The sequence below is a fragment of the Ahaetulla prasina genome, chromosome 3 (genome assembly GCF_028640845.1).
Source record: "Ahaetulla prasina isolate Xishuangbanna chromosome 3, ASM2864084v1, whole genome shotgun sequence".
NCBI lineage: Eukaryota > Metazoa > Chordata > Lepidosauria > Squamata > Colubridae > Ahaetulla > Ahaetulla prasina.
The window spans coordinates 143112360-143128502 of NC_080541.1; the positions used below are offsets into that span (position 1 = coordinate 143112360).

Below are 16143 nucleotides of genomic sequence, written 5' to 3' on the forward strand. Positions count from 1 at the left end.
ATCTTAATTCCTTCCTTCTTTATAACCAAATGTCAATGTACTTATTTTGTAGTGATCATTCAGGTTTACATTCATTCAACCCTGTTCATTCTTAAGCCCTTCCCTCCCTTGTTTTACTAGACCCAAATTCTTAAGGATCTCATTCCCATGGCATTCAACTTAGTGTGTTTCTCCTGACATGGCTTTCACTTTTCTGTAACAAACTGGGCAAAAGCACTCTCTGATCCATAGCGATTGCTTCTTTTTATAAACATTCATTTATTTCAGCAAACCCCATATTACCTACTGCCTTTCTACTATCACTGCAGGTCTTAAAATTTCCACATTTACCCTCCTTTAGTCAATCATTTTACAAAGTATACAGCTGCTCTAGTTTTTTTACCCATTTATATATGACCATTGATATATAACTAGCAATCATTGATTCCATTTTTCCCTTCCAGACATAACTCTATTGGTGCTTGGTACATTAATTTTCAGATTCATATTCCTTGCTGCATCAGATGTATATTTCATATTCGCACTATTCAGGTTGCCAGGCAAAAATGCAGCATTATCTACAGAAAACAGTATTTATACATTTATGTCTGCATCTAAAACACATCAAATGTTAGCACTATTATTCCTTAGGCATTCTCTGTTAATGCATAAATAACCAACAGGGTATTTTCATAACTTTGTCAAAATACTTTACTTCAGTCACTGGCCAGTATTACATATGGTACATATGGTAACATAAAACATAGGAATAAAACATAAATGAAACAAAACGGAGTAAAAGAAGAACAAACCAGAATAGGTGAGACTTTGTCAATTCATTGTGAACACTGAGACTTTTAAAACTATTTCAGAAAAGAACATCATACAAGAAACAGATAAACAGGAAAGTGACACTTATTATTCCAGCTCCAAACAGCTCGCTGCATACTTTCTCAGCCAAATTGACTATTAGTGTCAAATTATGCTTTCATACCCAGTACTTCTGTTTGTGACTTGTGACTGTTTCAGTGGAGAGCATTTAATTGTCCAGAGTAGAGAAAAAACTAAATACAGACACTTACAGCAATGCTTCAAGCTTTGGTTTATTCTTAAATTAAGTATCTATATTTCATACTCTGCAGTCTTAATAAACAATTTATTCTTGGATATGGACTCCTTTCACTGTTGCACTCTAACTTAAGTAGGCTTCCATGAGAAAAAATACAATTGAACAAATGAAGTAGGTTATAAGGTTTTTTGAGTGCACTTCATATTAGCTGCTCATACATTTGGAATGCATTTAAATACTCTTGAGAAAAATGAAATAATAATAATAATAAAAAAATTAACTTCAAATAGTCTTCACAGCTTTTTTCATTCAATGTTTTAAAATGCCTGTACAGATATTTATAAAAATAATTTCAATATGGCACAAAGGCGAAATCCTCAAGAAAAAAAAAAAACCTCTTCCAGAAGTTTTGAGTATCTTACACAAAATGAGCTTCCCTGTGTTCCAGTTCTTGCATCCGCTTTGGCCTTAATCTCTGATAAGTGGGCTTCAAATCTGCAGGGGACATGGTTTCAAAGCTAGATTTTTGTTGCCTTCCATGCTGGCTAGAGGAATCCAAAAAGCTAGGATCAGGGCCAGGATTCACACCTAGTCCTGGCATGTCGTTATGGATTATTGCTGCACAGTGTTTGGATGCAGAACTCTCATCATTTGGTTTGGCATTATTGTTGGATGGTGGTTTATAAAATGTTCCTCCTGGTGGTTGAAAACATCTTGGCTTTTTCAAACTAGCAACAGGAGTAGAGGCTGTGCAATGAGTTTCTCCTGCAGGCTTTAAAGTTGTGAACGATCCTGTATATGGCTTACAAAGAAGTATGGCATTTACTGAATTGTTAACAAGGTTGCCAGATGCATTTAAGGCACATGTATTTACAGATTCTTGTGTTAGGTTTTCATGGATATTGGTCATAATCTTTGCTGTCTTTGATGTCATGTCATACTGTTTATATTGCTTGTCCCAAGTCTTTTTCTGAGTTTGTGGGTCATAACAAGAGATTCTAGAGCCAACATTAGCAGAGGGAAGTGACTGTGTCTCAGAAATATCTTCAATAACAAGACTTTTCCCAAGCTTGTCTGGGTTCAGACTTGCATTCTGGAAATTTTGTTCATTTAAAATACAAGAAGGAAGCATTGATCCTAAAGGTAAACTCACAGGACGAAAAAATGGCTTGGACTTCTGACAGCGCATCTGAACTTTGGTTATATGACGTCTAGGTCTTATTAACTGATCACTTTTAACACCATCCTCGGTTTCAAGGTCTTGCTTCCCATTGTCTTGATCTGAAACTGGAGTTGCTTTATTGTCTAGGAAGGAAAGAAATGTTTCAAGTGTCATCAAAAGTATTAATCTTGAATATTAATTAGAAAAGATATAAATTTCAGAGAATCACATTTCTTGTATATTTCTCTTCTTTCATTGTTTTATAACAATTATGTCTGAAAGATAGATCAGCCAACTCCAGAATCCCATTATATTTCTTGTATTTATTATGATTCATGTTCCTCAACTTAATTTAAGAAGGAAGGAACTCTCCTACAACTGTTTTGTAAGAAGCCACCCACAATGGAATTTCATCCTTCCAGTTTGTTTTTGTTAGTAGAATGAACATAAACATTTTATATTTGTTTTTTTTAACCTAAGCTTCTCCAACTTTGCATTTCAAGTGGTTGAATTTCTAATGTATCTGGACAGATAGCTCCCATTAATTGAAAGTCAGGCTAATTGCAGAATTAACATGGTAAAACAATTCAAATGAAAGATTCTTACAACTAGACCTTACCTACATAAAGATGTTCTCATAATTCAAATTTAGCACTATATTTGTTGGGAATAGTGTACAATAACCTACCATAAATATTAGAGAACTACAATATTTAAATACTTTTACCTATTTCATCATTATGAAAAACTGAATATGATAATTAAGCTGGAGGGAAAAACAGATTGTAAAAGGACAAACAAGAGATAGCATTTACAGACTTAAGGAACTCTTAAACTCTGCCAGATATCATGTTTAAGCACTATCTAGCAGACTATAAGCCTGCATAAATTGTGCTGTTTGCACAGCCGATCCCTATTCTGGTAGAGGAACAAGGCCAGTGAATAGTGCTGTCTTTACAGATTTAATCTGGGGCAGATATGGAAAGTGATTAGTGGATTTACCTGGCTTTCTCTTTCCTTCCACCAAGTATCACATGCCAATAGGAAAACCAATAGCTTTCCTTAAAATATTGTACAGCAGGATAGAATTGGATGGTGGTGCTTGGAATGATGGATTTATAAGCCTGTTAAGTTGTCCAGCTAACAGAAGACAAGTGCTAAGAGAGGGTGGGAGACGTGGAGTGGAAAAAAAAGGAAGCTCTCACAATGCTTTTATTTGATGCAACCTCTCCTCCACACTATGACTGTCAAGTGGGCTTTGAAGGAAGACATGTTTAAAAATAGTCCAGATAAAAGGGGTGAAGAGAAGCATGAGAAAAAATAGGCAGCAAATAAAACAAATAATTAACTGCTATAACGCTGCAAGCAAATCTTAGCATTAGTACACTACTGATTTTGTAATCACTAACATCTGAAAATAGTATGTATGTATATATGTACACCACCTTTTTTATATTTTTATTATTTTTACAAATAATTCAAGGTAGAGAACATATAAATACATCCTTCTCTTCCTATTTTCCCCACAACAACCACCCTGTGAGACGAGTTGGGCTGGGAGAGTAACTGGTCCAAGGTTACCCAACCGGCTTTCATGGCTATGTTGGGTCTAGAACTTACAGTATCCTGCTTTTTAGCCTCATCCCATAACCAATAGTCGGTCCATGGCCATGGAGACCACAAACAGTATTGTATATATGTATACAATAGTATGCCTGAGTGAAATAACAGTGTCACCAAAGCCAGACCAGAGTGGAAAAAAGGCACCCCAACAGAAACAGCCACTTGAACTGCAGATACAACTTTGTGGTAGTCATCAAAGAATCCTCAGAAACGATAAAAAGTAATGAAAACAATAAAAAATGTGGCAAACAAAGTCCCTCGTTGGTGGCAGCAGTGGAAAATCTCTAATTAAACCAATGGCAACACAGCAGGCAGAACTGACTCCCTTTCCCATTTGATAGTAGCCTATTTGTATATTTTTTAACACAAGTGTAATGTTAAAGACTCAAAAGCCCGCATTCATAAGAAGCTACTGCAAAACTGGACAAATGCAAAACATAGACTTGATAGGCTTGATGCCTCAATAGATGCCAGGTGTCTGGAGTGTTCAGCAATCCAAGATGAAATGTTCATGTCAGTTCTCAGAAAACTTAAGACTGGAGGCAATGTTCCTGCAGTAGTCTAAAGTGATCAATAGATGCTGTACAGATCCCAACACCACAACACACTATTGTTGAAGAATGCCAAATTGGATCTATAGCAAAAGTTGTGTAAGGGCAAGAGTAAAAAGCCGATAATGGTGGGAAAGGGAGAGGAAAAAAGAGGAGGATAAATAACAGCAAGGTAGATGGACTTAATTACAATGGTGATGGGTGCCTCATTCAAAGACCTGAAAGACCAGTTCATCTTGGAGAAAGTCTTTCTATATAGTTGCCACATGGTAGCTAAGAGTTGATTGTGACTAATAGCAGGTAATCAATCAAATTTTTTTTTATGCACAGGATTTTGTTTAGTAATACAGGTAGTCCTCGACTTACGACATTAGAGCTCAAAATTTTTGCTGCTAAGTGAGACATTTTTAAGTGAGTAATGCCCATTTTATGACCTTTCTTGCCACAGTAGTTAAGTGAATCACTAAAATTGTTAAGTTAGTAACGTGGTTGTTAAGTGAATCAGGCTTCCCAAATTTTGACTTTGCATGACAGAAGGTCGCAAAATGGGATCACATGACCCAAGGACACTGTAACAGTCATAAATGACTCAATTGCCAAGCATCTTCATTTTGATCACATGACCATGGGGATGCTGCTACAGTCGTAAGTGTGAAAAATGGCATTAAGTCACTTTTCTCAGTGCCGTTATAACTTTGAATAGTCACTATATGAACTGTTGTAAGTGGAGGACTACCTGAACCTAATATGACACAAAAGGGAAAAAGGTTATTTTAAAAGCTATTAGTAAAGTACATATTTGTGTGGTTTTAAGTTGCATTAGGTTAAAAAATATCAACTGTAGCTACAGTATGCAAAAAATAAGCTATAGATGTAACACTTGAGAATTAATTATATTGCACTTTTACCTTGAAATATTATTTAAATGTTAACTCAAGTTTCAAGTGACCTTTTAATCTTTATATATTTCCAATTACATTAACACCCTAAAAGTTGGCATTTTCTCGTCAATACTGGCACAAATTTAATCTAAATAAATAATTGCTTTGGCTTTTAAATATAGAATAATTCAACAGTAACAGGAATAACTGTATAAATATTCCACAGTTAATAAAACTAACCTGATTCTTTTATAGGAACCGTGTCATTTTCCAAAGCCATGACAGGAGTAGATTCTGAAGGAGAATTTTGCTTGCCAAGACTGAGTTTTCTTTCAAGAGTACAGGTCGATTCTAAGAAAAAAACCACAAATGTAAGCATTTACTGTATATTTCCACACAAAAATCTAATATAATGTGGAAGTCAGCTATGGAGATTGTTAGGATCTGAATGGTAGAAAACAGGTTCAAACAGTAAGATTGAGCTACAGATGTACACTGAGGTACCCCGTGTTATCTCTGGAAGGAGTTGCATTGCCGCTGAAGGAAGAGGTCCACAAATGGGTTCCTCCTGGATTTGCAGTTGCAATTGCATCAACAGGTAGACTATGGCCAGGGATGCATTTGCCCAGCTTTGGCTGGTGTGCCACTGGTGGCCTTACTTCAGATGAAATGACCCGATTACAGTGTGTCATGCCCTCATCACTACTCATCTAGACTAACCTCTAACCCTAACTGATTGTTTCCAGGTAGCAAATTTAATCTAGTGGTTAAGGCATTAGCCTAGAAGTCAGGAGATTGTGAGTTCTAATTCCACCTTAAGCATCAAAAGACACTTGGGTACCTTTGAGCCCAACTCACCTCATAGGGTTGTTGTTGTTGTTGAGAAAATAGAAGGAGAAGAAGTGTTAGGTGTGTTTGCCATCCTGAGTTATTGAAACCAATAATAAAGGTTTAAAAATAAATTATGTAGTGTTTTTATTGTTATATTGTCTTTTGTTAACCATTGAGCATCAATTTATGATTGCAAGTGGGATATAAATTTGATAAATAAATAAGATTATTTCAAACTAAAAATATTTTAATACTGTTTTTTTCACTTTCACAGGGGCCATCAATATTTACCCCCAGAAATTAAGAGACAGTTCTGGCTCATTGGTGTATTCGTCAGTAAAATGAAGACCCAGATTGTTGGGGGCAATATGCTGACTCTGAAAACTACTTAGAGAGGGCTATAGAAAACATTATGAAGTGGTATGTAAATCTAAATGCTATTGCTATCTATTCTAACATATAAACACTTACCTTTCACTAAAGAATCAGATTGGAAGGGGGAACGTTTGCTACCATCTGGTTCTTCAAAAGATATGCTTCTTTTAGTAGAATTCTTCCTCTTGACACTCTGTCAATAATAACAATAAGAATAGAATATGTTTTCCTAAACGAAATACTACAAATATAATGGAATATTATATTGTTCCTCAACAGAAACTCACTTCCTTCATAGCCACAAAGAATCCTCCTTTCCTATCTTGAGATGCTTGTTTATCTTCTGCTGATAAAATACTTTTAGTAGAAAAAGAATTTTCATCAGATTCAGTTGCAGCTAATGAATGCTCTTGGGCAGTGTCAAAGAGCTTCTCATAGTGAGTGATGAGAAGTTCTATCATTCGGGCTTGATATGGATAATCCACAAGTGAAGATAGTGAGAGTGTGGCATCTGTCTCACGTGGTCTGATCAAAGTTGGACCAAATATAATGCCAAGATTGCGGGCAGACATTTTATTTTCATCGGATTGTTCACTAACTCTGCGTAAAAGAACAGAAAATGCACAAAAGTTTTGAATGTACCAACAAATATTTGTACAGATAAGTATATATATTAATTGCCAACTAACATTAATCAAAACTTAATGTCTAGATATCTGAAGGACCACCTATCCCCAATTGTGTCTGGGTTCCCAGTATGTTCCAGGAGAGAAGTGTCTCTGCCACCACCATTCCCTTCCTTTTGGGTACAACAGCCACTCTTCCCCCTCCCCCCCCCAAAAAAAAACAAAAAAAACTGACAGTGCCTTCTCTCCTGAAGTTCTGAAAATACCTCAATACTTAACTTGGACCTCAGGTAAGGGGTTGTGACTGTCTGTTGTTATGATAGTTGTTTTAGTCCAAGCTTTGTTGGTTATGTTGTTTAAATGTTTTTATTGTTTTGGATTCTAAAAGTCACTCTGGGCCTTACAGGTTACCACTGCATAGTTATAACAATTTTACACAATAAAAAAAATCTGTATTGAACTTTATAACTGATCTCAATAAAGTAAATATAACAAGTCACTAAATAGAAAGAGATATTTACATATAATTCTAGAAAAATATATAGAAAAATCTAGTTGCTGGTTGACTCAGAATGCTCTTACCTGCATAGATGAGCTAAAAGAAACTTCAGAGTGTTATAGTTTGCTGTAGGTAGCAATCTCAGTAGATCTTTAATTTTAAGTATGATTCTATTCAATTCAATGCAAACTGATTGCTGTTTGTTTGTTTTTGGTCTCATCTGTTTCATATCAAGTTCCCCATTAATATTCTGGCTTTCTTTTGCAAGTCCAATGAATTCATTGTAAAATCGAGACAAAATCAAAGGTTCAGGGAGCTGCGGGAAAGAATATCAGAAATCCACGTGAAATTTTATCTTAACTTTATGTCCTTCTTTTCATTTGTCCAATCCTGGGAAGTTTCTGAATTTTTTTCTGCATAACTAGAATATTGTAAGAAATTCATGTAGCACTGTTGATGGATTCCATTTCTTATATCTTGAATTTTAATAACACTTCTATGTGTGTTTTTAAGTTTTTTGCTTTGTTTAAATGACCAATTTTGTTTATTAGTAAAAAGTTTCTAAAAATAAAACCTGATTGAGATAGTTATTAATCTGCTTTATTACAGAACAAGAGAACAATTACAATATTTTGAATAGAAGGACTAGATATTTGTGAGTGGATTCATGCATTACATTAAAGTCTATAACCTAAACTGTGATTTGACAAACAATAATTTCTGTTTCCCAGAAGAAAAGCAAGTACTATACAGGTGAACTCAGCTACCATATGTGTCAATCTGAGTAAGACGAAATGGCAATTGAGAGCCTGCAATTCAAATGCTAAAAAGACTGTTAATTTAAGGAAGGGGTATGGACTATCAAATAAGAACACCAATGAATTCCTCATTCAGACTTGTAGCCTGTGTTTGTATGATACATTTGAACCTATCAGCTGTTTACTAGAGTAAACATGTACCACAGCGCACAATGACTTAATATTTCCCAGTTTTCATTAAAAAGCTTTGCAAATGTTACATTAAATACTGATGCTAGTAAGCAATCAGATACTACTGCAAGCTGTATTAGACTTTAGGGAATACTAGTAAGGGATTATGGAAGTCCAGGATATATGAACATTAATGTAGGTAATCACTATTCACAAGATTCGCATCTTTTTTCTTTTTCACAATATAGCCAATTCTCTTGACTCATAAACTACAAAGAGTAATTTCCACTGTTTTGATGCAAGTGAGGCATTTATTTTAAACCTATTAACAACTGCACCACAAAGAACAGCAAAAAATACGAAGAGGCATAATATTGGAACATCAATGAAGCAGCTAAGAGATAAAGAGAAGAGATGGCATAACAGAATATTGAACCGCAACAGAGGAGAATCAGGTTAGTCACTGTAGGAATCCACATGGAAAATACATTCTTATGTTTCACTAGAATGTAATAAAGCATTCAGATACTCAGTAAATTAAAAATGGAGTTTTTATAGTATTTTAGTATTATACTCACATTTATAGAGTTGCTGTATTAATAAAAATGGCAATTCTCTTTTAGGAGTACACTGTCAGCATTAGCCTAGACCCTAGTTCAGGGGTGAAATCTAAAAATTTTCCCTACCGGTTCTGTGGGCGTGGCTTAATTGGTGGGCGTGGCTTGGTGGTCAGATGACTGGGTGGGCGTGGCCAATAATAATAAATAATAAAAATAATAAACAAAGTATAAAAAAATAAGAAGCACCAAAAACCAACTTTCACACTTTACACACACACAACACAACACAACTGACTCACACACAACGTAAAAGCAGCTGCACTTCACACTTCACACAGCCACAAAAAGCTCAAAATCCAACTTTTGCACTTTACACACACACACACCACACACACACACACACACAAAATACCACATACAGCTTTCTGAGATTTTGTGTGTTTGTGTAGTTAGAGTGAAACACTACAGAAACACACCAAATCTCAGAAAGCTGCACAAATATTTTATTTTATTATTTTATTTTATTAAATTGTGGACTTCAATTCCCAGAGTTCCTCAGCCAGACAGCATTAATCACTCAGTGGTGAAATAGATTAGCTAAGTTTAGATTAGTTCTGTCTTGTGCTAAAAGCGAAACTGGAGCTTTCGGGCTGTGAGCAGAGCCATGAGGTCAATCAGTAATCAGGTAAGTGGCTTAGACTCTTTTAAAAGGAGTTTTTCTACATGTTTTCTACAGAAAACATGTTTTTAAGGTTCTGCTGATGAGGAACTCAGGTGAGATCCCCAGAGTAGCCTTTAATTTTAATTTTTAAGTTTAAAGGCTGCCGATCCCAGCTGAGGGGCGGGATCCTCAAAGGCTTTTTTTACTTTTAAAGGCAGGTTTCAGCTGAAGCAAAACCGGCTTTTAAAAGTAAAAAAAAACAAAAAACTCTGCAGATGGTGCGGCTCAGCAGAGGCAGGGGGGCGGGGCCAGGGATTTTTGCTACCGGTCCTCCGAACCAGCAGCTGCCATCGCTACCGGATCGCGCGATCCCGTCCGATCCGGGAGCATTTCACCCTTGCCCTAGTTCTATATTTTCACAGGGTAGGTTTCACTTTTTTGAGCCATTTATTTAAAGCATGATTAGAGATATTTTTTTTCGTACATCAGAAGCCAAGTGGATATAGTAAAAGGAATGTGTTTGGGTTTTTGTTATCATTCAAAAATTTATTCCCTTTCATTTTTTAAAATCATTTTTTCCAGCTAATTTCCCCTATCCACTTATTCTATGTTAATCATACTTAAAATAGCTAATTTTAATTAACCTGACAAAAATCAGCAACAATGAAAAACCAATAACAATCTAATTTTAAGAATGATAATTTGATTGTTTTCTATCCTTTCAATACAAGCAAGAGTCAAAGGGTAAACCTCCCTGCAATCACCTCAATTCTGGAACTTTCACAAAACATTACACAAAAATCATGTCCACCTTAATAAATCTCTCAATATACAAATAAGAATAATGAAGACAATAATGTTTATTTACCTGGCGAAGAAATAATTTAAGGACATTACTTATATCATGAGCATGGAGTTCAGATAATTCTACCAAATCTTTCCCATTTTCAAATGATTGACAAAGTTTTTCAACTCTGGATTTGGCTCCATTCACACGGTATATCCCCTTAAATATGAAACAAACGTCATAAATAATTGTAAAAACAAAATTTTAACGGCTTTGAAAAAAAGCATTTGAAAACCAGTATGAATCTTTACCTTGACATTTAAGGCTCTGCTTTCAATTTCAGAGGTACATTTTCTTATGATGAAAGGGATGCCATCTTGACTATTTTTAGAAACTTGAGTAAATTCTACCCCAAACAAATGAAGTTTTCCATGGAGCTTCTTATGCCCACACTGAATAGCTAAAGTCTCCAAACATTTTTTGTGACAGGAAAGTGAGCACTAAAAGAAGCAGCAAAGAAATGAGATATTAAAAACAGGGTAAGGGCATATAGCATCTACATCATCGAACTTCATTTAACTTATTTAAAGCATTTAGCTTCTTTCAACTAGATCACAGTGATTTGGTACTACTTTAAAAACTTTTGAATAGTTAACAGCTGCTTGAGGGTTGTATGAGCAAAAAGGCAGGCTATAAATTCCAAAAATAAATGTAAAGTATGCACGGTATATGGAATAGGCAGGCAGCCATTCAAGAATGCCAGGTCCAAAGTAGCTCTTAAACATGAGGCATAATGAATACTTCACCAACAAACCTTTCTGCCAAGCCTAATAAATAACTGGAGAAGGAGAACCATTTACATTATCTTGGCAAATAGACTGCCAAACTGGTAAGATAAATTGACACTATCCTTTCTGGCACTTCAAGCTCCCCATAGTAGCTTCACATCTCCAGTGCACCTCAGCCATGGAAACTACGGAGTATGAAATTATATGATGTGAATCTAGTAACTTGTATTGCCCACAAGCCATTATAAGAAAGCCAAAAGGTGTTTGGAATTCCAACCTCTTCACATTCTGCTCCATGGAATACCACCAGACTATCACATTCCCTGCATTTGGATGGAGACCTCAGCTTCCGAAGTTTGTGTGTTTGTGCTGCCTTAGATAGGAGAGTGTTTCGAAAAGGTCCAGGAGTACTGGCAATTTCAGCTGCTAGGTCATTTAAACCTTGAAATAAAAAGGTCTATGTTAGCTTTTCAGAGTGCAAGGAATACACACTAATATTTTCAGATATTTATCTTATGAAATGATATCCTAATAATGATGCATATAATGTATTCAGTGATCTATGTATACCTACCTATCTATGTATGAGATCCTAATCCTAAGCAATTCTGTGTAAGATGGTTGTCTTATCATTTTATCATATAATGGGGGCAGGAAATTGCTCACATATTTCTACTTTTGAAAAAGTCAAATCATACATTTCTCTATATTCACTGAATCATTATTTATTGGTTTTGATATATCCCCTAGCATGTCACCCAAGCTGAAACAACTCAAACAATAAAAATCCCTTCTTATTTAATTCCAGCTTCTATCAAACATATGTTTAGCAGATGTTATTACCCTTTTAAGCAGAACAGCTAAGCTTCATTTTTGCAGAATTCTTGTACTTACTGAAATTTGCTCTTTCAGCTCAATAAATGTATTTGTTGGCTTAGAAGAGGTAAACATGTACTATCTGCCCCTTCTGTTTCTAACAAAGTTTAAGAATAATAAACAAAAATGGGACTGCAAAGTGTACTTAGAACAAGAAATGAACTCAGCTTAAATTATATTACCACAGTCAGAAGGTGAAGGTGCCTCTCTCTCATCAAGATCATCTGCAGATGACATAGTCCCAATAGATGGTGTACGAGGAAGTCTTTTGAAGTCACCTACTAAACAGCCAAGAATGGACAATTTAAGCCCTTCTGTTGCATTTCTTTTGCTTCACTAAATCACAGCAATAATACTAGCATTGAAGAATAATATCTGTACCTGGGCTAGCAGATGGAGAATCCACAGATCGTGATTCACTGCTTCCTCCTGCACTTTCAGAATCACTGCACATTCCCCCACTTTGATTACCAACTGACCAGGATCTAAAAGGTGGTGGACCTCGCACAGCTTTAAAGGAGAAGGAGAAATAGGTTTAGTGACTTCAGGTTCTTTGGATATAAAACAAATTTTATCCTGCTTCTCACAGCCTACGTATACATTTTAAAAATCAAAACTGGAGGGACCCTTCACTGTACTACAGTAAGAACTATATGTTCTTTCTGTCTGTACAAGACATTCTTTTGGTTGTGCATGCTCTGGAAGTGGCAGTTTTGCTGTATTCATCCAATGGGATAGTCCGAATCATAACTATGGCAGAACAAAGTAGTCCAAGAAGCATTTGAATGCAAAACCAGAGCAGTAAATCAGAAATTTAGTTGTACAAATTTTGCTCATAGGAAAGTTGACATTAATTGACATTAAGTCCAGCATCTACAGTCAGGTAGATCCCAATTACATATCTGCCGTAAACCCATGAAAAGATCTTGAAAACATGAGCTACCAATTCTTGAACAACTAATCATTAGAAGAAAACAGCCTCTACACTTATCCTCAATAAATAAATTGAAATATTTAATATTTATCCATTTATTATATTTAAAAATACTATATGTGATTAACTTTCACATATTTCAACATTTTTCTACATTTACTGTTTGACCTTTCATTTCTTTGGAGAGGAATTATATTGTTCAGTTTCTATTCATATTTCACTCTGGTTTCCTGACATATTAATTGAAAAGTTGAAAATTCTCACTTCCCAAAATTAAATTATGAGTCTTAATTATGTTTCATTTCCATTGATATATTGACTTATGTAAAGATATTTTTTTGAAGGCAACAAAAATAAAAATAATATAGTAGAATATTGGCAGTGGCCAAATCATGATGATATGTTAAAATTGTTTACTTAACTACATAAATGATCAAATGAAGTATTACCAGAAACATCTGTACTGCTCAAAGATCTTTTGTCTCCAATCTTTTGAGAGCAAAGATAGGTTGGGCTTGTAGTATCATCTAGTAACTGAATAGGATAATCTCCTGAGCACTGAGGTATGCTTCCTTGGGATGCAGAAACATTGTTTGACTGTTCACTGAAAACTCTGTGAAAGGGAACAAACCATCATTTGGAATTGTATTGTTTTCCAAATTTATCACAACAAATCAACATTTTACACTTCTCTTCAAGATTTTAAATACTTATAGAGCCATAACCATAAATACTGAATCTTTCTTTGATTATTTTTAGCAACCTGGCAAACAAAGACTCAATACACAGATTATGAAACTAATTTAACAACAAACTCTGCTCAATTTCTCACGACTTAGCTTCAAACTAATCCTAAAATAGTCTCTGGCATCTCAGCTAAATTTATTTAAACAACTTCCAACCTGTAGTGAGTGATGCTATAAGAATTCATTGTAATGGCTAGCAGGCACTCTTTTCAGCCCGCATTCTCCAATGGGTTCTAGGTAGTGGTGAAATGTAAAATTTGTTACTACCGGTTCTGTGGGTGTGGCTTGGGGGAGTAATGTGATCGGATCGGTGTGGCCAACTTAAAAAAAAAACCCTTTTAAAAGCATTTTTTCTACAACCTCTTCACTGAATGATAGTAATTAAATATGGGAAAGAAGACTCAGATATACTGGTAAACCTAACCAAATGCACAATTTTGCTAAATTCAAAACATTAACTTACATAAGAATGCATTCTCACCTGCATTCTCTGCCCCATTTCAATTTGTTTTTCCACCATTTAATAGGTATCCAATCAGTAATCCAAAAATGCAAGCTTTTATTTCTTTATCTATATTTTATTTCTTTACCTGAACTTTTGGTTCATATTTACTGCCAAATATGGAAGAATATATCTAATATCTTACCCTCCAACCTGGGAAGTCTGAGTTTCAAAGCAAACAGACTCAGTAGGAGCATCATATTTTGGCAAATTCTTCACATATTCAAATAACATTTTTCCTGGATCATACAGCTTGGCACTCTCACAGAGGTATTGATAATTGACTGGCATTGAAACAACTTGAGCATGCTGCATCTGGAACAGGTTAACTGTTGCCTACGTGGAAGATAAAGTTTTTCAAGACTTCACAGGACTTTTTAGAAACAGCAAAATACAAAGAAACTACAAAATGTTATTTACATGTATATTAATTAAAATAAAACCCAAACCCTACAAATAGTTCTAAGCCTACATTTTCTATACAATTAACCTATTATAAAACAATGCAGCTTTAAACTAAAGTTTAAACTGCAGTTGCATTTTTCACACTTTTATTTATTTAATTATTTTTTATTAAAAAAAATTATATAGCCACCTACTCGCTCATAGGGACTCTAGGTTATATCGACAGCATTCCTCTGGTCCAAAGGTTCTTCAACCTTTCTGGGTTGGCAGCCCGGAATGGGGGGAGCGGAAAAAAGGGGATGTTTTTGTGGAAGGGGCAGGCACGTGCACCGGCCAGCTACTCATGCGCCCCAGTGACCATAACAGAACAGGGGGCTTTGGCCCATAGGTTGGGGACCCCTACTCTAAGTGGCTTGCAAACAATAAAACACAGTATAGAAATAAAAATAAAACATATCAATAACCCCTACCCACCCACTTGTTGATCTTCAAATTCTCAACGTTGTTTTAAAGAAAAGATAAACATTAAACCCTTTGCTTAGTAAGTACCAGTGTATACAAAAAAAGAGCAAGCATTGGCACTCTCATCAAATATTATATAAGATACACACACACACACACACTACATTGCTACACAAAGATGTAAATATGGCAAAGATAATCAAATATAATCGGATAGGAAATGAGGCTCTGGAACTGGGAGCTTTTTTCATTTGCAGAGTTTTCTCTATAGCAAGAGCACAAAAATATAGCTTACAACATCCACTTTGCAGCATTCAGAGCCACCACAGATTTAGTGGGGCTCTCAACTTACCATGAAAAGCATAGTATGGCTTTTTAGCTAATAAAAGTTGTACAGCTTCTCTTCAGTCAGGTTTTTCAAGTTTTACTTTAACTCAGGTGTGTCCAATCTTTTGGCTTGCCTAGCTGCACTGAGTGAAGAGGAACTGTCTTGGGCCGCATATAAAATGTATAATATAATCAATGTATGCAAATAACATACTTCTTTTATTATTTATATTTTTTATTATGATCTTGTGCAGCTCAAGGTTGGCTCAGCCTCCCATCCTTCCAAAGTCGGTAAAATGAGGACTCAGATTGCTGGGGGCAATATGCTGACTCTCTAAACCACTTAGAGAGGGCTGTAAAGCACTGTGAAGCAATATATAAGTCTAAGTGCTATTGCTATTTTAACTAAATACCGCTTTCTGTACCAGAAAACTATCTGAGATAATACAATGATTGTCTTATGCTAATGGGTTTCACCATAATTAAAGTAAGGAAAGTGTGAAATCATTTTCACACTATGGCAAAGTATCTAATGTTGCCATTTTAAAATTCACTAAAGGTTTTCGGATT

General features: G+C 35.3%; 1 protein-coding gene across 4 annotated transcripts in view; it reads right to left on the reverse strand.

Moving 5' to 3' along the window:
• Positions 1-666: 666 nt before the first annotated feature.
• Positions 667-16143, reverse strand: part of ARHGAP29 (Rho GTPase activating protein 29) — a 54272-nt gene continuing 38795 nt past the window's right edge. For 3 of the 4 annotated variants that reach the window (XM_058175967.1, XM_058175964.1, XM_058175965.1), the window contains 12 exons: positions 14525-14715; positions 13581-13744; positions 12579-12707; positions 12380-12478; positions 11599-11762; positions 10845-11033; positions 10615-10752; positions 7680-7912; positions 6759-7071; positions 6568-6664; positions 5506-5616; positions 667-2353 (listed from right to left, as the gene is read on the reverse strand). In XM_058175967.1, coding sequence (XP_058031950.1) covers positions 1467-2353; positions 5506-5616; positions 6568-6664; positions 6759-7071; positions 7680-7912; positions 10615-10752; positions 10845-11033; positions 11599-11762; positions 12380-12478; positions 12579-12707; positions 13581-13744; positions 14525-14715 — 2715 coding nt within the window. In that variant the 3' untranslated portion in view covers positions 667-1466. The remainder of the gene's footprint in view (positions 2354-5505; positions 5617-6567; positions 6665-6758; positions 7072-7679; positions 7913-10614; positions 10753-10844; positions 11034-11598; positions 11763-12379; positions 12479-12578; positions 12708-13580; positions 13745-14524; positions 14716-16143) is intronic. The other variant, XM_058175966.1, reaches the window with a different exon arrangement.